Below are 23,350 nucleotides of genomic sequence, written 5' to 3' on the forward strand. Positions count from 1 at the left end.
ATGAACCCTTAGCTGAATTGGGCAGCCTATGAAGCACCTCAAACCAGTCAAACTGCTTCCCAATACACCAAATCAGGGTCCAAACAATATATTGATGTCTGTGCACACCTCTATATCTGACATAAGTCAATATTGTCCTGGGCAAATGGACTTATCCATGCACCATTTAGCTGTTTTCCAGTGTTCCAATTGCTTTGTTCCAGATATTTGTTTTCCTTGCTCCAAGCTACCAACTGAGAGTGCTATGTAAAAGGTTAGAGGAAATGCTAAGGGTTTTGATATGTAGAACAATAAACTCAAGGGCTTGTTGAGGACAATTTAGAGAGCGATTAGATGCTACTAGAGGGCAGGGCTTGTCAACCTTAGACGCTGTGCAGAAGGAGAAATTGCAGCAGGTGAAGCTTGTAATTGCATAGTCCTACAGGGCTGAGAAAACCTACTGAAATTCCCTCTTCTGAACAACTATTATGGCACAGAAGCCTTTGAACTTATTGGAGCTCTTTTCTTCTTGCTTTGATGCTTGAGGGGAGCTGAGACTGCCATTTGATTCCAATGTATACATTGGGTGATGGCTTCAATAATGTGAGTTCTGAAAGCACAAGGATGTGTCACTTACATTTGGTTGGTTTGTTAAATACCAGAAATACTTTCATTGTGAAATAAGGGGGCAGTTGTTCCATTTGTGAAATAAGTAGTGCCTTTTTAAACATGAAATGTGCCAAGGGAGCCATGCTGAAATAGAGTGGCATGCAAAACAGTGGCAGTAATTGAGTGCAGAGAAATTTATTGCAAGAATGTCTGGCACCCCATGTTTTGAGCTATAGCTCTTCACTGGGGTACTGCTCCAACAAAAGATTAGTGTGTGAATCTCAAAGCATAAGAATCACAAATACAGAATACAATATAGAACAATTATTCAAAAGAACTAAAGTATCATTCATTATCTTCTCAGATCTATAGGAAGAATAAAATAGACCTTCAGTAGGTGCATTTTGTAGTGTGGGTGACAAAGAGCTGTATGTAGCTCAAAACCTCTTTTGGTTTTGTATATTCTTGTAATAAACCTGCCTTTAAATGTAAATATCAGCTATGGGCTGGATCCATAGTAATCCAGTTGTGGACAAGCTAAAAACAGCCTCACCATTTCATTGCGGTTTTCACAGCTGGTGAGCTGGAGACTCAGAGAACAGCTGTGCAGGCACAACTTAGTAGTGAGCAGTGCGGGTAGCATCTACACTGTGTAGGGATCATAGGAGCCAACTCTCAAGGGCTAATGTCCCTTCAGCCCCCACAATAAAATATTAGAGGGGTCCAGTCCCCACCCCAAGTTTATGCCATAGCCATTCAAATAGTGTGTGTGTAACTGATCATCTTGTGATTGATTATGTGGGGTGGGGCTTACCTGCTCCTCCCCATTTGTTTGAGTTAGCACCCCTGCTAGGGATTGCAATTGTAGGCGGGTTGCAGAAAGTGAAGGAAAGTTGTTGTCCACAGTTTCTGCATTAGTATTTTCCCCATCACATTTTGGCTAGCTCTGAAAGCATGAGTACAGTTTCCCTATCTGTCCTTAGGTATTTTCTCTAAGTTTGTCCTCAGTTTGCCCTTACATGGGGCCTTATAAAGTTATCTGGTTGGAGAACAGGGAGTGGCATTTAAACCATAATGCTTTGTAATTGAATTTGGAACAAAAAGGAACTTGCCTGTGTTGCCCTGCTCCGGACTCTTGGCATTGCTGCTATAAAAAATGTCATCAATGCTCATGTTAGAACCAAATGTTCTGAAATCTGTGAACTCCTTTGAAGCCTGAAAGTAAGACATGCCCTCAAAAGGCAGTCAAATTTCAGTGTCACATATTGAAAAGGATTCAGTTAAATTCAGGAAAAAAAATATTTATGCATATGTATACCTTACACATAGTGGGATTTTCAAAGATCATAGGAATGAAATGTATGAGGAAATGCATTGATACATATTTTCAGAACAAGAAATGTTCTTTCTATTTTGTTATCTTTCAGCATCCCTTGAACATTCTTTGTGAAAAGATCTAAATAATTCTAATTCTATGTAGTTCTTCCTGTGAAATGAGAATATTTCTCTGCTTGAATAAACTGTTAAAACGATCATGACTGGCCCTCTGACCAACTGATTGTTGTTTTTTTTATAATGATTTTTATTGCATTTTTTTCCAAATTACAGATAGAACAGAAAAAAGAAATAGCATTAAGAATAGAAAAAAAGAAAAAAACAGAAAATCACAACCATTTCAACAACTTATTTCAGATTTCCATCGGACTTCCCCACATCTCCCACATAGTGCATTCTTGACAATAAAGTTATCAGCAAATTATAACCTTATTTCGTGTGTTTCTTTGTATTTTCAATTGCAGTTTAAGTTTAAATCTCATTATTTTCCATTTACTCTAAAAATATAACATCTTATCATTTTTACCCATTTAAACTTTGATTCTTTCATAAATATTATCCAATTTCATAAATAATTAAACTTTCGTTGCTGGGGCTAACATTCCAAGTCATGCGGCATCTTAAGATTCATATAACTTATAATACTTTTGCAAATAGTCTTTGAATTTTTTCCAGCCCTCCTCCATTGCCTCTTCTCCCAAATCTCGGATCCTTGCAGTCATCTCGGCTAGTTCCATGTAGTTCATCAATTGCGTCTGCCAGTCCTCCAGTGTGGGCAAATCTTGGGTCTTCCAATGCTTAGCGATAAGGATTCTTGCTGCTGTTGTAGCGTACATAAAGAAGATTCTATCCTTTTTTAACACCTTCTGGCCGACGATGCCCAGAAGGAAGGCCTCCGGTTTCTTGGGGAAGGTGTACTTAAACACCTTTTTTAACTCGTTATAGATCATTTTCCAGAAGGCCTTCAATCTTGGACAAGTCCACCAAAGGTGAAAGAATGTCCCCTCAGCTTCCTTACATTTCCAACATTTATTATCGGACAAATGGTATATCTTAGCCAGCTTGACCGGGGTCATGTACCACCTGTATACCATTTTCATAATATTTTCTTTCAGAGCATTACATGCAGTAAACTTCATACCGGTGGTCCATAACCTCTCCCAGTCCTCAGACATAATATTATAACCAATGTCCTGAGCCCATTTTATCATCGCTGATTTAACTGTCTCATCCTGAGTGTTCCATTTAAGCAGCAAGTTATACATTCTCGATAATAACTTGGTCTTTGGTTCTAACAACTCTGTCTCAAGTTTCGATTTTTCCACCTGGAATCCTGTTTTTTTGTCTAGCTTAAAGACCTCATTAATTTGGGCATAGTGTAACCAATTTTGCACCTTATCCTTTAATTTTTCAAAGCTCTGCAACCTCCAATTACCTCCAATGTTTTCTATTATTTCCCAATATTTCGGCCAATAGGCCTCCATATTGGGTTTTTTCCGAGCCTTGGCCTCTATTGGTGATATCCACCTCGGAGTTTTGCTTTCCAATAAGTCTTTGTATTTTTTCCAGACCATATATATTGCTTTTCTGACAATATGGTTTTTAAACATTCCATGTGTTTTTCCCTTGTCATACCACAGATACGCATGCCAACCTAACGAATTATTAAAGCCTTCCAGATCTAGGACATCAGTGTTTTCTAATAGAATCCAATCTTTCATCCAGCAGAAGGCCGCAGCTTCATAATATAACCTTAAGTCTGGCAGGGCAAACCCCCCTCTCTCCTTTGCATCAGTTAGTATTTTAAACTTTATTCGGGGCTTTTTGCCCTGCCAGACAAACTTAGAAATGTCCTTCTGCCACTTTCCAAAACATTCCACTCTGTCCACAATCTGCAGGGCTTGAAACAAAAACAACATTTTTGGCAAAACGTTCATTTTTATAGCTGCAATTCGGCCTAACAAGGATAGTTTCAATCTTGACCAGATTTCTAGGTCTTTTTTAACTTCTGACCAACATTTCTCATAATTATCTTTAAATAAGTTCAAGTTCTTAGAAGACAGATTGACCCCCAGGTACTTCACTTTTTTGACAATGTTTAGTTCTATTTCCTTCTGAAACCCCTCTGTTTCAGTAGCTGTCAAATTTTTCCCTAACACCTTAGTTTTTTGTTTGTTCAACTTAAAACCCGCCACCCGACCAAATTTCTGAATCAATTCCAAAACTCTTTTTGTACTAGATTCTGGCTCCTGTAATGTTAGAACCAAGTCATCTGCGAATGCTTTCAGTTTATATTGTTTCGCTCCGACCCATATTCCTTGTACCTGCCGATCCTTCCTTATCATGTTCAGCAAAACCTCCAGGACTGAAATAAACAATAAAGGGGAAAGGGGGCACCCCTGACGTGTTCCTTTTTCAATATGAAGTTCTTCTGTCACTACATTGTTCACTATCAACTTAGCTTTTTGTTCTGAATAGATTGCTTCTATTCCATTCTCAAACCCCCTTCCCACTCCCATCCCTTCCAAATTTTTCTTCATAAATTTCCAAGAAATGTTGTCAAAGGCCTTCTCCGCATCAATAAAAATTAACACTGCTTTAGTGTTAATATTTGTTTGTAAGAGTTCCAGAATATCGATAATATTCCTAGTGTTATCAAACAAATGTCTACCTGGGAGAAAGCCAGCTTGGTCCTTATGGATTACTTCATTTAATACTTTTTTAAATCTATTTGCCAAAATATCTGCAAATATTTTGTAATCCACGTTTAGGAGTGAGATGGGACGGTAGTTCTTAAGTTGAGTCTTTTCAGTTTCCACTTTAGGTATCAGTGTGATGAATGCTTCTTTCCACGTATCTGGTGCCCTCCCTCCCCCCATAATCTGGTTACAAACCTCCATTAATGGTTGTATCAAGTAGTCTTTTAACATCCTGTAGTACTTGGAGGTAAGTCCATCAGGGCCTGGAGATTTGCCTAGTTGCATGTTCTGAATGGCATCCTCGATTTCCTGTTGTGTTATTTTACAGTCCAAGATTGATCTCTTCTCTTGAGATAGTTCTGGTAGGCCATTGTCTTTCAGAAATTGTTCTATCTCAGTTGCTTCCTCGGACCCTTGTGTATACAATCTTTGGAAGTATTTCTGGAAACACTTTCTAATTTCTCCCGGTTTCTGAATATTTTTCCCTTCAACTTCTAGATTGGTAACATAGTTTAATTTTTGTCTCTTTTTCAACTGCCAAGCTAGCAGTTTCCCACATTTGTTCGCAGATTCAAAAGATCTTTGTTTCATTTGTTTAATTTTCCATTCCACTTCTTGGTTAATCAATTTCGAATATTGTGATTGATGAAATTTGATTTCTCTTAAAGTCTCTTTTGATTTTGTATTCAATCTTAATTTTTTCTCTCCTTCTCTTATCTTCTCCAATATCTTATCCTTTTTCCCATTCCAGAGTTTTTTCTTGATCGTATTCTGTTGTATCAGAAACCCTCTCATAACAGCTTTGCTTGCGTCCCAGATTATTCTTTTTTCTACCGAGGTATTCAAGTTAGTTTCAAAATAGTCCTTTAAAGCTTTTTGGGCCTTCTTTACAATCTCTTGATCTCTTAACAGGTTGTCATTCATTTTCCATCTGAAGGAATCGGCAGTAGTAAATCTCATTTCCATTTCAGAGCGTTATGGTCGGAGCAAGTCTTTGGGCAGATTTCTATTTTTGTAGTCTTAGGTGCCAGCCCTCTAGTTGTCCAAATTTGGTCGATTCTTGTCCATGACAGGTGGGCCTCAGAAAAGAAAGTTCCTTCTTTACCTAGGGGGTTTCTCGTCCTCCATAAATCAATTAAATCCATATTGTCAGTTAGTTCAAAGAAAGTTTTTGGTAGTCTTCCATCTTTGGTCAAATTCTGGTTCTGTGACTTATCCATAAAGGTAGAGACAACCCCATTCATGTCTCCCATCATAATGATGTTAGAATAGTCCAGATAGTCCAGTAGTGTCTCATGTAGCTTCTTGTAAAATTCTGATTTCCCCTCATTTGGGGAACTGATTGTTTAACTCAGTGGTGTCAGGTCTGAAGATGTGCCTGACTATATATGTGGCCAGGTCAGTGGTTTCACTGGTGTTATCAATTTGACATTTTACAAAAAGAAAAAGGAAACACATTGCCCACATTGGTCAATATCTGCAGTTGCTCAGTTTTCTTACATGTGATTAGTGGAGAATTCAGTACCAAAGGAACCCTATTGCATTCACCTATTGTGTGCAAACACCAGGAACAGGCAGCTCAGGGCAGGTAGTCCAAGGATGTTACAAAGAGTGCTGCCATCACTGCTGCATAATAGGCAGTAATCAGACGGTACCATTCTTCCGCATCATTGAATCTCTCTGCTTGTAAAACAATCCACTTGCTTATTTCTGCCTGTTTTTCAGTGTTGAATGCACAGGAACTCTGCCAACAAAACCTTCAGAGTCCTAGATTCTATTTCTTTGCCTCAGTGGTAGGTAATCAACTAATGTACATTCTTAATTTCTCTCCCCTCCTCAACAGATCCTAGCTATATCCAATACCAAGGGAATTCTTACATGGAATTTGAGGGTTTTCGTTTGCAACCACAAAACAACATCAGTTTAGAATTCCAGACCTTCAGCTTCGAAGGAACCATTCTTTATATTGAACAGAACCCAAGAACAGTGGGACATTTTGTTATTCAACTTTCTGTCAAACATGGGACCTTACAGGTAAGGTTCAAATTATTGTTTAAAGTACAGTTTGAGCTTCCCCACACCACACCACCAGCAGCTAATACATTTGGGTACCCATGGATGTTTAGAAACGGTTCTTTTAAAATGATGGTGTTGGTGGTGATGTCACTGTTTAAATTGCCCCCTTTCCGAATCCTGTTACAAGTGGTAATTATGACACCTGGGGATAATATTCATGCATGATAGGGGAGGGAAGCTATGTGGGCATTGATAACAGCAGTTCACATGAAAAATGTACAGGAATAGAATGTGGCCCTGCTTCATGATTGCTAGTTCATGGACTCTCAGATGAAAACAAAATACCAGTAATATACTGAGTTAACCTATTAGGTACATCATAAATATATTAAAGTCCTCAATATCCCAGTTATTCAAAGGTTTAATAAAAAGTACATCCACCTGGTTCTAATAAACCCCCCCCCCAAAAAAAGCCCATCTTGAGTGCCTTAATGGAACTATCATTTCCCGGACTCCCTTATAGGGGAACCAAGATGGACAAACTGGTTTCCATTTCTAGTGTGGACTTGCCTATGACTGTCTGGCATTACCCAATCTGGTGCTCTCTAGGACATTTTGGATTACACCTGGATGGCACCAGTTTGGCCTAATTGATCATGTAATAAAGGGGTTTTTTTGCATTTGGCAGAACACAGAAATGTACACTTTTGTCATATCATATACACATTTATTTCTTCCTGCACATAATCCACTAAAGGTACTTGCTTTAAAATTATCTTGCTGTGCAGCAGTAGCTATAGCAGTATTCATTTGCAGTATATTTTTATTGCACAGTAAATGAGTAAAATTTCCAGTTTTCCTGGATTGAGACTAAAAATTATGTCCTCTCCTAGTTCATATGTGTAGTTCATATGTATAAGAACTGCTCATTGTCTTTACATTTATAATGAAAAGATTAATAAAGAAATAAGCCCATGTAGTTGCGGAGATGTGGCTGTTCCAGCAAATTTTGATTGAGGGAAATTTTGTATCAGAAAACTTTCAGATGCCACAGCAAAGAAAGCTAAATACGTTGACACTGCTAAGCTCGCCTGATATTAAAGTTGTCATCCATTCATTGTAACCCATGAAGTTATTCCTGTGGGAAAATAAACCCCTAGAAAAATGTCTGCCTCGTGTCACTGTGCAGATGTTAAAAAAAGAGTGTGCAGTACTGAAAAACACATAAAACCTACGGGAAGCTCCCAGTGTAATTTGTGTCTGTATGAGAAGAATCGTGGCTTCCACAAGCACTGTGTGAAGGAAGAGCCTTCAGTCCCCAGATCCTATTTCAGAGCACTTGTGATTTACTTATTGGCACACAGACGAATAGATCAGGTCCTGCTTTTCATTAATTCACATTAATAGATACCACAGAGTGCAATTAAAGGCATGATTCTACACAGCACACATTGCCCAATGATGCTTTCCCATTTGCACAATGGAGCTTCTGCTTTCTCCTTTCCCAACCAACTGGAGCAGATTTCGAGGGCATGCAGTGGGAGCTGCAGAGGGGAGGAAAAGGAGAAGGCAGATGCCCACTTGTGCTATGTTTGCTCTCACCCAATACATACAAATAAGCTATACGCCACACAGGTATATAAAGTGTGGATTAGCAAGGACACTGACTTTCAGCGCCGTTAATGCCAAAGGTAATCGTCTATGAAAGGATCATCAGAAGATGAAGTTGATTTACTCATTCCTAATCTTATTTGCAGCAAAGGAATATTATTCATGGATTTCCTATTCAGTTACTGGCCTAGACATCTAATAGCAATATTTATGTTTTGATCAAAGTTTTTTGGTGCTAGCTGGCATGGCCCCGAGTTGCATATGCACAGGAATCGTCCTTCTCTGTCCATTAAAAATGCGAACTTCAGTGTGCATACAAGCATCTGCCACTGAATGCACAGTGTGGTTTTGCCTTCACAGATGAACAGGAGAAACCCCTGCATGCATATCTGCCATGGGGAAGGGAAGCATTTCCTCTTGTGTCCTGGTTTCACTCATTTGTGTTTCAGCTTTTAAAAATTACTGGTGCTTTGCAATTACAATAAATTACCTCCCCTCCCCGCTTCCTTTATTCAGTACCAATTTGTATGCGACAGCATAGGAGAAATTAGAAACATCAGTACTAATGTGAGAGTGGATGATGGACAGAAATACAGAGTGCGTGTTAGGTAAGTCTATTCACTTATTTCTTTGTTTTGCCATTCACAGTGTCTGAGTTTGTCATAGAGGATAATGGGCCAATTGATCAGTTCAGTCTGCAAGGTTATCCTGGTTCACACCCTGAGATGCAGACCTAACATTAATGAAGTCAATTGAAACTTGACCTCGACTTCAGCGAAGTGCAATACCAATTATCATGGGAACGATGTAATTAATTAAGATTTGTGACTTGTTCCCATCCCAGAAGGATCACGGCAAGAAACAGTTATTTTCAAAGAAACAATATCCAGCTTGTAGGCTTATTTATAACCTTCAGCGGCCACTGGCTGCTCCAAATAAATGGGCAGTTGATTTGCAAGAGTTTTACAGCCCTAACTAGGATTTCCATCCAAACCAGCAGTGGGGAACCTGTTGTCCTTCAGATGGCGTTGGACTCCACCCCCCAAGTGCTGCAGCCAGCATGACCAAAGTTCAGGGGTGATGGGAATCACAGCCCAGGAATATCTGGAGGGACACAGGTTCCCTACACCTAATCTAAACTATTGTGTGAATCCAATAGTTTTACTTATCATTAGCCACTGTTCAAGTTGATGCAGAACACTGACCTAGGGTTAAAATATAAAGCCAACAATGGAAGAAAGGGACAATGTGCTGCACAGAGGAGAACAGGGGAGCAGAGGAAGCAAATGTTGCTGGCTCCTGATGCCCCTTCCCCACAATTAAGCACATGGTGTCATCTTATTTATTAACCTGGGACAGTATGGTACAGTGAATTCCAATGGAGCAGAATGCTTAAAAATTCAATAAGCAAGTTAACTGAGCAATAATAAGATGTGGCAGGAGCGTATTGTTCCTTTTTAAAAATGGCAGTTTTGGTGCTTTAAGACTGAGACCATAAGGCCATGTGCCTTTCTCCACCACTGCTTATCATTAGTAGACACTATCACACACCATGAAGTTTCTTATTGGAATTATAAAATGTTAATTTTGAGAGAAAGCGTGCAGGGCAGATAGAGCTAACAGCTTTTAAAGGTAAGACATGAACTCTGTCTGGTTAGATTAAAGCCATCTCTACTAGCTTCAAAATGCTAGTGTTGATACTAATGGGTTCCATTCAAAAGAATGAAAAAAAGCTTATGCTTTTCTTTAGAAATTTGCTGCTTGTGTATCTCATCCTTGCGGTTGCAATGGCATTTAACAGTCTGCTTAGGGGCAAATCTTACTTTCTACTTATGTGCCCCCAAACCATGGCTCCTCCTCATACATCCTGGCACCAGGTAAAGGCAGCTATCTTCCTCCAGGCCTTTGAGTAGGCTTAGTGACTATTTGAGAAAGCAACAACAGACAGATGAGTCAATGCTATGTGTTAATTGTGGTGTGTTTTTCTGCATTATTGCTACCCACCCCAGGATCACTTGTGAAGACAGGTGAAATATAAGTGTTACACAGTTTCTAAAGAATAAAAAGGATATAAGTGAATGGTTATCTTCGACAATACAATTACGGATACCTAGTTAGGAAAAATCCTCTCTGAAAGACATGCAGGCCTTTGATTATTGGGCTCATTCATTGTCATGTGATAGTGAAAATGACCAAAAGGACCTACTATGGGTGTGTGTTTCTAACCATTCATCTGAGCACAAAATCCAGCAAGCTCATGTTCTGGCAAATGCACATACAAAAAAACTAAGTTAACTGGATTGAAACCAATTAACTCTCTCTGAATAGTGCAAAGTCATTCTTAGGCAGGCTATGGACTCAGCCACTGGTCAGTCAGACATTCAGTCCTCCCAAATATCAAAAATGTGTTTCCCAGCTAACTGAAATGGATGGGATGACATAGGTTTGCCAACTGAAAATGGTGGCCTTCACATGCTTACAATGTGTAGCTATGGAAACATGGTGGGGAGGCGGAGGTGGCCCTTCCATGAGGTAGGGAAGAAGCAGGTGCCTCAGGCAGCAGACGTGCAAGAGACAGCACTCTGCCTGCCTGCCCGTCCCTCCACTCCTGCTACTGGTGAAATGCCCCCTTTTACCGGGAGTGTTCCGGCAGGCTACTTTGCCACTTGTCTTTAATGCCCCTGGGATGGAGAAGGTGAAAAAGCCATGGTCCAACTGGTTTCATACATCTGAACATGGAAAAACAGTTTAAAACTTGTAGACCGTACTTGATGCTCAGGAAACATATATGCACAGCACTTCGAATTGTTCAGAATGTTCCACTTGCGTTGCCTGGGTAATGTTTTTAACAGCACTGTAAGCGAGGTCCGTATTTTTTCATTCACACAATGCAGATGGGACAGGGAGAGAGAGAGAGAGAGAGAGAGAGAGAGAGAGAGAGAGAGAGAGGTTTGCCTGAGGCCAGCTGGTTAGGTTGTGACAGAGCTGAGATTTGAACAGGGGCACTCCAGATCTGCAGCTCACTCACTTAGTCACTATGCTAGACTAGTCTCATGACATCCATGTAATGCAGTGGATTGATGTATAATTAGACTGATAAGTGTAATTAATTTGGAGTCTTTCTCTAATTAAGCAATGGTTTAAATGGATTGACGTAGAAGGTAAATAAATGAAAGCTAATATATTCTGGGTGTGCATCAAGATCAAATGGGAGCAATCAAGGAAGACGGTTAACTGGCTTTTAAAAAAAGAAAGAAAGAAAGAAAGACTGCTCAGAGCAGCTGGTTCTTTCAGATTATAGTACAAGAAGAAAACTTCTGCTACAAGGTATTGCTTTTATGGCACACAGGAAAATTATGGCACATTATTCAATTTGATGTGGCATTATCATGTATGAGAATTAAGCTGCAATATTATCTGAGCATTAAACAAGCTAATACCAAAAAGAAATTGCCGTGGAAGGGCCTTCAGAAAATCATGATAGCCAAGTCACTTTATTCCCAATATATCTATTTCTATATTTTCAATTGACTTGATTAACCTGTGGAGTAAATTTTGGGAGTGTTATTTTGATCTTAGTCTTTTTTTCACAGATGAATGGATTAGCAGATGGGCTAATAACCTCACTTCCTGGGGGTAATGTCACACATTAGTAAATGTCATAAATACTTCATCCTCCAAGAATAGTTTCAAGTATCTTTTTATTGGGGGTTGGTGGTGAGTGTATGCAATAAAGGAATTGGATTTAATGGCACAAAACCCTCAAGCAAAGCCGTCATTTCACATTATGCTGATTCCCTGAAACTACCCAGTCCTTTTTTTTAGAAGTCTTGACAACACACCAGCAACAATGAATTCAGGGTTAAAGGTAAAGGTAAAGGGACCCCTGACATTAGATCCAGTCGCGGGCGACTCTGGGGTTGCAGCGCTCATCTCGCTTTATTGGCCGAGGGAGCCAACGTACAGTTTCTGGGTCGTGTGGCCAGCATGACTAAGCCGCTTCTGGCGAACCAGAGCAGCGCATGGAAATGCTGCTTACCTTCCCGCCAGAGGAAGGTATCTACTTGCACTTCGTGCTTTCGAACTGCTAGGTTGGCAGGAGCTGGGACCAAGCAACGGGAGCTCACCCCGTTGCGGGGATTTGAACCGCCGACCTTCTGATAGGCAAGCCCTAGGCTCTGTGGTTTAACCAGCAACAATGAATTCAGGGTTACCAGAGACAAATAACCATACAGATTGATTTGGGAAACAATGTAAACCCCCTCACCCTGTCACGGTGATTATCAAAATAATGTTACCTGATGTATAGCTCGCAAATCTTGATGCCCCTGGGAACATTTTTCCACCACCAATTACTTTTTTTTTGCCAATAAATTTTTATTAGTTTTCCATACAATTGTACATTTTTATCCAAATTTTAACAAATCATCTCTTTTTGAACTTCCTTCAGCGTCTCTGACAATCATCCATATTTATATCTTTAATACGCATTCCCTTCATTCGTATTGCCATTAAACTTCCCTTCTCCTTCTATTTCTTATTAACAATACTTCTTTGTTTTTACAGTGCTTCCTGAAATCCCACTAGCATTGTTTTCATGTCACACACATTTTTCAGATAATCTACAAACTTTCCCCAGTCTTCGATGAACTTTTGGTCTCCACCGCCAATTACACGACACATACATCCCAGTCCAGGTTGGCAGGCTATGCTGACACAGTTCCTTCAGTTCTCAGATTAACAGAATATATGAGCCCCATTCACACTTGCTTCCAGCACTGTCAAAGAGTTTACTTCCTTGGGATGTCTTCCTATGGCACTCCTCTAAGCATTTGAGACAGGAATCATATTAGTGGGGTCAGGAGTGTGGTACTTTCAGAGTTCATCCTTGCCGGGTCGTGATCACTGAGTATCTGTAAATTCAGTCTATGATATATGTATTTACCTTAAGCCTTTTCTTAGTATATATCTTTGTGTATGTATTCAGTATACATGCATTTTAAAATCTCCACTATAGAGTGGAACCTTGGTTCTCAAATGACTTAGTTGATGAACAAATCAGCTCCCGAATGCCAAAAACCCAGAAGTAAGTGTTCAGGTTTTCGAACGTTTTTCAGAAGCTGGAAGTCCAGTGCAGCTGTCGGCTATTGTTTCTGGGGCACCTGTGCCAATCAGAAGTTGAATGGACTTCTGGAATGGATTATGTTCAAGAACCAAGGTACCACTGTATAGGGATTTCAGGCAATGCAGAATAAGATATGATGATAGCCTTGATCCTTGAAAACAGTGACAAATTGCACACCCAATACAGTAGGTGAGGATCTCCCTGACTGACCAGAAGTTCAGCGGTTATCGCCTTTGACAGTGCTCATCTTACATGATAGATTATGTAAAGGCTTGTGAGGGGAGCAGAATACAGTTTTATCCTTTTTATCCTACTAAGCCTGATTCAGAGTAGACTGATTGAAATTAATGAACCTAAGTTAACCCTGTCTATTAATTTAAATGGGTCTATTCCCAGTAGGTCAAGATAAAGGACCTCTGGACAGTTGCGGAGCTTCATGCTCTGGCACCGGGGGATGGAGAACAGGCAAGGGCGGGGCTGGCGTGCATCCCGGGGGCATGGTATGCCGCCCGCAGGGGCGTGGCCTGCATCCTAGGTGAGTGGCATGCCGTCTGCAGGGGCAGCCACAATGGCACCCCACCGGGATTGTGCTGCCTGGGGTGGTGCGCTCCCCCCGCACTCCTCTTCCTCCGCCAGTGCCCCTGGAGGGTTAAGTCTTGTTGTTGTTTGTTGTTGTTTAGTCGTTTAGTCGTGTCCGACTCTTCGTGACCCCATGGACCAGAGCACGCCCTTAACTATGGTGTGCAGTGCTCATTTAGCTTCAGGCCGTGGGAGCCAGCATATGTCAGCAAACAGCTTTTGGGGCCATGTGGCCAGCATGACTAAACTGCTTCTAGCCCAATCGGACACCATGACGAGTGTCAGAGCGCATGGAAACACTGTTTACCTTCCCACCACAGTTGTACCTATTTATCTGCTTGTGCTGGTGTGCTTTCGAACTGCTGGGTTGGCAGTAGGAACACCACTGGCTACAACCTCAAACACACTTGACACCAGACAAATTTAAGGACTGGTCAGATCAATACTGTGGCCCCTGGGACACCTTCCCGGGACCCAGGCCTTAAAAATAATGCATCTCAGTATTATTCAGTTCCACACTTTCTGTCCAGCAACTCCCACACGCTTGTTTTCTTATACTATATGGTTCCAAAAATAGGCTTTATAAAGAGTTGTAGGGATTCATTAGAAGAAACCCCTGTGTGTGGAGTGCTTTTTATTATCATTATAATATACCATAAGTAATTATTGGGAAAGTTCATTTGAGTTGAGGAAGAACAAGCAATTGCTATTTCTACAAACTTAATTGAACAAGATGTAGGTAATTACATTTAATTGATCATAATGGAGTTAATAACAACCTAATAATGCCAATTAGTTGATACTATCCATTGTTTTATCGCCTTTCGAAGATAAAAGCTTAATGAGGCTATTATGCTATATTTTGACACAAATCACGTAATAGATCTTTTACAAATTGGGAGCATCAAAAGAGGAGTTTAGGCCTGAAGATTCAATATCATCATCAGAACAAATCTTTAGGCTAGCATATATATTTTCTCTGGTTCAGGATTTATCATTGAGAATTAACTCACTTCTGGAATATTTCTGTCATAGTTTCAAACTTTACTTTGTATCAAGGATCAATAATTCATTTCTATTATAATTAAAGTTCTGCCACTACTAATAATGATTAATATGCAAAATTCTGAAATTTTTATGTCATTCAAGAATTTCAGTTACAGATTTATCCTCAAATGTTCATCTTCAGTTAGGTTTCATTTTGTCATTCGTAGCAAATTGCACTACCTTGGACCAGAATGCACAGTAATGTCACTTCTTAGTTTTCTCAAAGTTCTTTTTAATGGACAAAAGAGTATTGTCACTATCATGTATGTTAACAGCAAGGACTCAGTTACATTAGTAAAGAAAAAGCATTTAATATATGTTACACCGCTGTGACACCAGATGGCGCTGTGGAGTTCCATCTTTTGCCAACGTGATTTCCAACTTTGAGGTTTACAATGTGTTTTCCTGAAACATTTTTTGATGTGTCTAGATCCAGCCTAAGTATGGATCCTTTTTTGCATTTACATCCCATTGAAATGAATGGGGCACTGCTACCTTAAACATAATAATAGTAATTATTTATTTATTTATTTATTTATTTATTTATTTCAATGTCACTTTAAGTGCAAATAACTTTATTTGGTTTGGGACAACACTGTGTACTGGATAGTACTTCAAGAACATTAAGCTAACTTTGGTGGCAATAAATACTTGCTCTATTTGCCCATAGGCATAGTTGAGAATGCGAATGACCAAGAAAAGTGAGAAATAGTTGAACACAGGACCAGTTTGGTGGATCATTGGTTTCCTTTTTATGGAGTCCAAATGATACTCTATTCCCAGCATGAGTAACATTTAACAAGCTTGGCAGTAAACGAGATCTGTTTGTTTCATTACCTTTTAAGCTATTTTGCCAGGCTATCCAAAAGATGTTTTCAGTCATTGCTGACAAATGTCACTCAACAATAGAAAGACACCACATGCAACAGTTTGGGGACACTTGCAAATGTACAAACGTTATTGTTGTGTTAAGTCAGTCACCCTTTATCCCTGTTGTTCATCAACTGATTGTCTGACCTTTCCATCCATCCAAATTTGAATGGCTTTGGGCACCAAATGCAGTTCTACACAGACCGAGCTCATCATCCAGGTTGCAATTAGCCCCCCAGTTTTTAATGATTATACTTGTGGAAGCACAAAGGATAAAATGACACAATTGCTACTGGGTTGGGCTGGGACATAATTACCAGCAGCTTAACCACCAGGGGCACTTGAATGATTGTGCATGCATTCTACATTTACAATTATGCAAAAATGGCAGGAGGGGGCAGAGAGAGAGAGAGAGAGAGAGAGAGAGAGAGAGAGAGGAGGAAAACCTGTCTTCTCACTTGACCTTTAAAATACCCTATGTGCTGATTGTAGAAAAAAGCATTTAGAAACCTTGATGGAATATTTATACAGTATATGTACTATCAGGCAATTGTGTTAGCGGCAAATGTTAAACAATAATATCTTAAGGTTGATATTTTAATTTAGCCAGTCCCTGGAAGATTCAATCAAGCACAATCAAATGGTGCACTCTTAACAAGCACAAGGTGAAAGCTGCTCACCAGCATGCTGAATTGCTAACAACTTGTCCTGCAAACATAAAACACCAGGAAGCTATTCCAGAATATTATTAGCTCATCGGCAAATGCATATATAACAGCTGTTATGGTGGGAAGTTATCATGCCAATGGCTGTGTCTTATATCAATTGGACGCCTGCAGCCAATGTCTGGCTGTCGATCCCAACCCTCCTAACACCGCGAAGCACATAATCAGTAGGATCTGTCTCCACTGAATATTCACCCTTTCACCCCCACATCACCGTTTCCCTCCCTCTGTTTCTTATGGTTTGCTGCACACATACTGTACATTTGTCTCGCAAATTTCTTCTCCCTTCCCCTGCCTCTTTCTCCCAGCCATTTATTTCTCTGTCTTTTTTTGTGTCATTGCCCCCTTCTCTCTGTCCATTCCTCTTCCCAGGCTGACCATGTACTGTTTGTGCACTGGGTTCAAGCAGCATAAAATGGCAATACCGATATGTTGAGGGTTATCAGTGCAACTTTAAGTCATTCAAACATTAAAATGCCAGAAGCTGGGGAAGAGCTTCTTGGGAGGATTGGTGCCTTATATCTCCTGATTCAAGGTGGCTTCAGCCAACTTGCATCTCTCTCTTTCTCCCCTTCCCTCCTGCCACAGCCAACTTGTTTCTCTGACCCTCTCTTCCCAAAACTACTATTTTTCAAGCGCACCTGCCCACTCCCTCTAGCTTCTCCAAGCTCTGATGGCTGTGTCTTTGAAAACACTGAAAAGACAGGGTGAGGCATCAAGAAACAATCATTTTGTGTTTTAGGGAGGAGGAAGAAAGGAATCACAATTCTGTTTTGTTTCAACAGTTTTATATTTCATAGCTACATTATTTTCTCTCTCTTTTTTAACAATATCCACAGCAAGCACTGTCTTTCCTTCCTATTAGCCCGTTAAAGATCAAACAGATGTTGGACTAGAATGCACTTTATTAATCCATTCATTCAATCAGCAGCATCCATGTGCAGGACGCTTTACAGAGACCAATTCTCTGGGTTAAGGGGCTTACAGTTTGGCAAGGGAACTGGAGCTCTGTGCCAGAGGGTTCATGGAAAAGGTGAACTTTGAGTAGGAATTCAGAGGAGGACATGGAGGTGGCATGTGGGACAACAGGATGGAAAAGTTGCAGTCTTTCATGGGAGAAGGATGCCTTTGGATGAAAGAGGATAGTGCAGCTCAAAGAACAACACTTTCTGTGTTTCTGTGATACACAGAAAGTAAAGCAGTAACTTCAGATCACACACATACTTAAATAATTGGAAAATCCAAGGCTGTGCCTGTAGGACTAGACTTACCACGTGTTATGCTGAACTGTGTGGATGAAGGGATGGATGGGAAGGTGAAGAGGATTGTACTCCCATACACTGCCCACCAGCCCACCCTCCCAGCCAGTAGTTTAGCTGGTCACCATTGCCACCACAGCTTCCCTTCCCCTGCCCACCCATTGCTTCTGCTGTTGATCTCCCTCCAGGCCAGTTGGAGATTCCTGGCTGCTGACGAAGCCGTTGACGCACTAGGCACTCCCTCGTTTTGAGGTATTGTGGGTGAGGCCTGTGCTGCTGATAAAACACTTTTTCAAACAACACTTTAAACTATAATAGTCTAAAGTTTTTTCTCTCTCTTTTTTTAAAAAAGAAGTAATTTGCACCATCATGGCAAAATGGTGGCAACACAGGCTTTCTGTAGGTGGCTTTTCTCACACTGAGAAAGGACCCCTTCCTCTGGGTGAGGGAGAACATGTTTTGTCAGCAGTGGAAAGCAGCCAGGTGGGGAAGACAAAGATAAGTGGGCAGGTAGGCAGGAAGGAAGGGCAAAGCCGCTTCATTTGCCAAACTGAGGTGCCATATTGTCTTGCGCCAGCCCTGGCTATTTAAGAGGAAATCAGTTGCGCTTCAATGAGGGTGAGGATTGTGGACAGGAGGAGACACAATGGAATTTAAAATCCTCCCATGGGTTGACGTGGGCAACCAGCTAGGGTTACATCCACACCATGTATTTAAAGCACTGTTATACCACTTTTAACAGTCATGGAAGATCCTAGGAAGTGTAGTGTGTTAAGGGTGCTAAGCTCAAAGAGCAACACCTTTAACAAGCTACACTTCCCAGGATTCTCAGCAGTATGAGAGGGCTTTCAGTGTGTGGTATGGACCAAGTGGAAACTCTGCTGTCCAAAGGCGACTGAATTCACACCTTATTTGCTCACAACAGCCTTGGTTACATGGTAGGGCCTTGTTTCCCCTCAATAATTTTATTTTACTTCATTTTGGTTACTGCTTTTACTTAGACATCCTCTTGCCTCCAAAGCGTAAGAGTGAATCTTTTTTAATCATCCAACTGATCAAGCTTTAGTGATTTGACCTTGCTCTTAAGCAGCCCTCTGCTTTCTTGCTGTGCAGGAAAAAGGATAACTATAATGAAACACCAAACAGAGAGGCTGTTGCTTGATTTTCATGGGTCCTCACTGTGCTTCCTTTGATTAAGGTAGAACATTTCATGCGAGCTGGCTCAAGGAACATGAATTAGAGTTGTATTATAAAAGGAAAGAATAAAAATCACATCATTTGCCTTGTGCCAAGCGTTTTCAGTGAAGAATGTTTGTATGTTTGCCCCTTAGCTTTAAGCTGGAGCATCACACACACTGTTCTCAGATATACATTCTAAACAACTGCATATTAAAGTTAAATTTTAAGTTAAGAAAAATGGTTTACAGAACAGATGGAAATGATGTTCCACCCATCATCAAAAAGATGGGGCAGCATACAGCATATTCATATTATATTATTCTATGTCTAGCGTGGGTTGCCAGGGCCACACAGATGGGTGGGTGAGAAAGAGGGAAATGGATGGAGTATGCATGAACATTCAATGGCCTGACTGCATCCCCATCACCCAGGAGACTGCAGCTGCAGAGATAAGAAAATAAGAGTTGTTCCATTGTTTGGAGAGGTCACTTCCTGGTTCACATGGAGAAGCTGTTGTCAACAGAGCACAGTGATGGAAGTGTGCAGATGTTTTGAGGCAGCAGCGTGTGGTGAAATTTTGCACCCCTAACAATTTGGGACCCGGGGCAACTACCCCACACCCCGTCACGCTATGCCATTGTTCTGTGTGTCTCTTCATTTTCTATTTGCATCCACTCTATTCCATTCCTCCTCCCAATGAAAGTCAGCTTATTTATTTATTTAGGAATATTCATACCCTGACTACTGACCAAAGTTCTTGAGGCAGCTTGCAATATGAAATAGACAATACTGCAATACTCACTACAGAAGTTCCCCACTGCACCTGCCTTTGTTCTCAGATGTTCCAGCATATTCCATTCAGCAGCTGAGTCTCCTGACCTAGAACTGACTGTTGAAGTGGCTAGATGTTAGTCTCACAAAGGCCAGGGCTTCTTCACTGGGTGGCTGCTGCTTCTTCTTCTGTGGGCTCATCCAAACTCCCGTTTGTCCCACAATTTCTTCTGTCTGTTCCATGATTTCTAGTCACGGATCTGAGAGGTATTCCCTTTTGCCCCACCGCTTTCCCCAGGAAAACTCATGGTTTCCCGTTGAATCGGAACAAACGTCAATCTGCAGAAAACCCGGTTGATTCAGTGGTAAACCATGGATTTCCCCAGAGAAAGTGGTAGGATGAAAGAAAAACCTATCAGACCCATGCAGAGAAACCACAGGGCAAACACAAATGTGCATAAGCCCTCACAGATGCTCCACAACTGAACTGCAGCCCAACCCCTAACAGAGACCCTTAATCCCCAATATGAAAATATACATTCTAATGGTATATTAATATTTCATTTAGACACATTTGCCAAGGAACAGCTACATAAGCATTTTATTTAGAAATATTTATTTAAAGAATGACTTTGAGTCGTTCCCCCTTGCAACTGTTAAGGAGCTATTCTGCACTTCTCTTTTCACACAGTGATTTCATTGTAATTACAATTGCACCCCAAAGACATGCCAGCTTACAGCCTGATCATCAAATAGTTTATGTTTATGGGGTTCAATATAAGATGAGCTGCTTGCCTCGTTTTCATTCCTCCTTGACTTGGCAGCACTCCAGTTTGTTTGCCTGAGAAGCGTTTATGCAATGCATGGCTCATCTGCAAAACTTTCCCTCTTTCTATATTTACGCAGGCAAGACTTGGCAATGTGCGAGGCTGAAGTGACTATCCTGGGAGTAGCTACAAAAGCAAGCATGTCCAGCAACCATTGGTCGACTTTCATTTGGGATACAACAGGACCAATATTTGTTGGCGGTTTACCACATCCTTATGCAACAAAGCAGGTACAACATTATACATCTTGCTGTTTCAACACAGTCTCTGGGCTTCCTAGCTTAATTCGTCTAGGGGTGAGTTTCAGCACTTCACTGCGGTTCACCTAGAGTTCCCTGTGAAAAGGAGAATTAGACCGTTAAGCTACTCTGCAAATTGTAGTTCTGAGAGTGGGACTAGGGCAGTGGTTCCCAGCCTTTCTTTGGCCATGCCCGACCTAAGCATCCTTAAAATCCTAATGCCCCCCTCCCCGCCCCATGACATATAATTATTATTATTCAAAAAGTGAACTCGTATTCATGTGGAAGAAGCCTAAAAGGCCATTAATTGGTCTAAACAAGCTTCCAAATTGCCTCCCTTAAAAATCAAATTGCCCCCCTGTGGGGCACGTGCCCCACATTGGGAACCATGGGACTAGGGTCTCCTAACAATGCTTAGCACCCTTAACAAACTACATGTGGCAATCACACAGGGTCCCCAGACGTTTCACCGTCCATTGATCCCTGTGCCACCACTTTATTCCTCTCTGCCACCACCCAGGCCCTACCTGGTACAATACTGAATCCAGTCAAGGTTAAATTGAAACAAACTTTTATTTATTTATTGCAGTTTAACAAGTGTGTTGTTTCATAAAGAGTATCAGTCAATTACATTCATGGGGTGCCTATCCAGACCTATAACTTCCGCTACCTGCTCTCACTCACTAAAGCACCTCTCAGATATTTACTTGTCTGCCTAGCCCCTAACTTTTCCTGACTCAGCTTATTTCACTACACTAACTCAACCTACCCACAGACTCTATCCCAAGTCACTCCCACTCCAACCAACCACCCAACTCCTCAACAAACTCTTAACGAACACCACCCTTTGCCCCTCCCATAGCTGGTTTTATAGTCCCTCTGACTCCACCCCCCTAGGTTCTGGTAGGGCAGGGGTGTCAAACTCAAATTCATCAGGGGCCGCATTATTTATTTCGGCTTCTCCCAAGAGGGCCACGAAGGATCAGAAAAGCTGAAGAAGAGACCCTTCCTCAGGGGAGGCAGGAGACTACTGGACCCGCTGAGGAGGGGAATCCGACCGCCTTTCCCTCCAGAGGCTCCGCTTCGCCTTTTGCCCCGGCCAAGTCGTGCCGAGGGCGCCTTGAGGGCAGGCTGCGCGCGGGACCCCGCCACTCTCGGGGCACGATCCAGACCCGGCTGCCTTCCGCGGCCAGCAGAGGTAGGCCGCCGGCTTCTAACCCAGCGGAACTCGGGCGTCCCGGGCGCCACGCCTCCCACTCCTCCCGCCCCGCCCCAGGCGAGGCTGTCCGGCCAAGCTCCCCGTCCCCTTCTCCCGGGCACCCCCTCCCTCCTTTGTTCCCCGTGGCCCCGCCTCCCCCTCTCCCCCAGCTCGCCTATTGGCTCGCGCAGCCGCCACTCAGGTGGGGTCCCGCTTTGGCCCCGCTCCCCGGCCGCCGAGAGAGAGCGGGAGCGCGCGGGGCTGGGCTGGGCGGCCGGGCATCTCCTTCCCTGCGCTGCTTCGGTCGCGTCTGCAGCCGCCGCAGGACCAGGCGGGAGGCCAGTCCTGCCCAGACGCTGCCAGCCGCTCGGAAGGAGCCGTCGCTCCGCCGGGCAGCGCCTGCCCGCGCGCCCCTCGCTCCCTGCACCAAGGATGGCGGGGGCGCTGGGTGCAAGGCGGTGCTGAGGCTGCTGGGCAAGCGGCAGATGCTGATGCACTTTGGGGAATTCCTGTCACAGGGAGCAAGGCAGGAGCGGAGGGTGATGGGGCACATTCCCTGGGGGAGCGGGGCCGCGGCTGCCTGGCCAGTTTCTTCCCATGATCCTGGAAAGGCTACACGGGCCACATGACGAGGTCTGGCGGGCCGGATTCGGCCCGCGGGCCTTGTGTTTGACACCCGTGTGGTAGGGTAACCTGTTTAACTATTTCACCTCCAGCACTCTCATATGGTAAGTCACACTACAGCTCCCAGAATTCTGGGGGGGGGGTCAATGTGGTATCTTAGTGTTTTTACATGTATAGTGTGAATGTGGTCTAAATGAGAGCATTCTACACAGGCCTCACTTGTTAGGAATTCATTTCAGAAAAAAATGGAATTGTTTGCCCTTCTTATTACTGAATCATATCAGGGAAGATAATAGTTTTGATTTATATTAATTTTGATTTTTTTAAAAACGCACCTGAACAGACCTACCTATTGAATATTATGGTTTTGGTTTTGCTGAAGTTGTATGTGAATGCCTCTCCATCTGTTCAGCAACTCATTTGCATTCCCTACCGCTCTCATGTAAGCCAAACATCTCATGCACAACTTGCTGGCTTTCGGGATGTATTCCCACTTCTCCCTCACATCTCCACCAAGGCCCTCAAGGACAGAGCCACGTACAGGAAGCTGGCATGCCAGTCTGCTGAGGCAAAATGAAAGAGGCCACCTACATACAATTATTTATCCTCAAGGATGATCTGCGTATGTGCAGCCAAAGGTATACCTTCCTATCCTGCC

The 23,350-nt window shown here is 42.1% G+C and overlaps 1 protein-coding gene across 7 annotated transcripts in view; it reads left to right on the plus strand.

Annotated features, from left to right (window-relative positions):
- The window catches only part of EYS (eyes shut homolog), a 511,791-nt gene that overhangs the window by 288,618 nt on the left and 199,823 nt on the right, over positions 1 to 23,350 (plus strand). For all 7 annotated transcript variants that reach the window (XM_082218133.1, XM_082218135.1, XM_082218137.1 and 4 more), the window contains 3 exons: positions 6,466 to 6,656; positions 8,766 to 8,857; positions 20,711 to 20,861. In XM_082218133.1, the coding sequence (XP_082074259.1) occupies positions 6,466 to 6,656; positions 8,766 to 8,857; positions 20,711 to 20,861 (434 nt within the window). The remainder of the gene's footprint in view (positions 1 to 6,465; positions 6,657 to 8,765; positions 8,858 to 20,710; positions 20,862 to 23,350) is intronic.

The sequence above is a fragment of the Podarcis vaucheri genome, assembly GCF_965113315.1.
Source record: "Podarcis vaucheri genome assembly, chromosome: 3".
Classification (NCBI taxonomy): Eukaryota; Metazoa; Chordata; class Lepidosauria; order Squamata; family Lacertidae; genus Podarcis; species Podarcis vaucheri.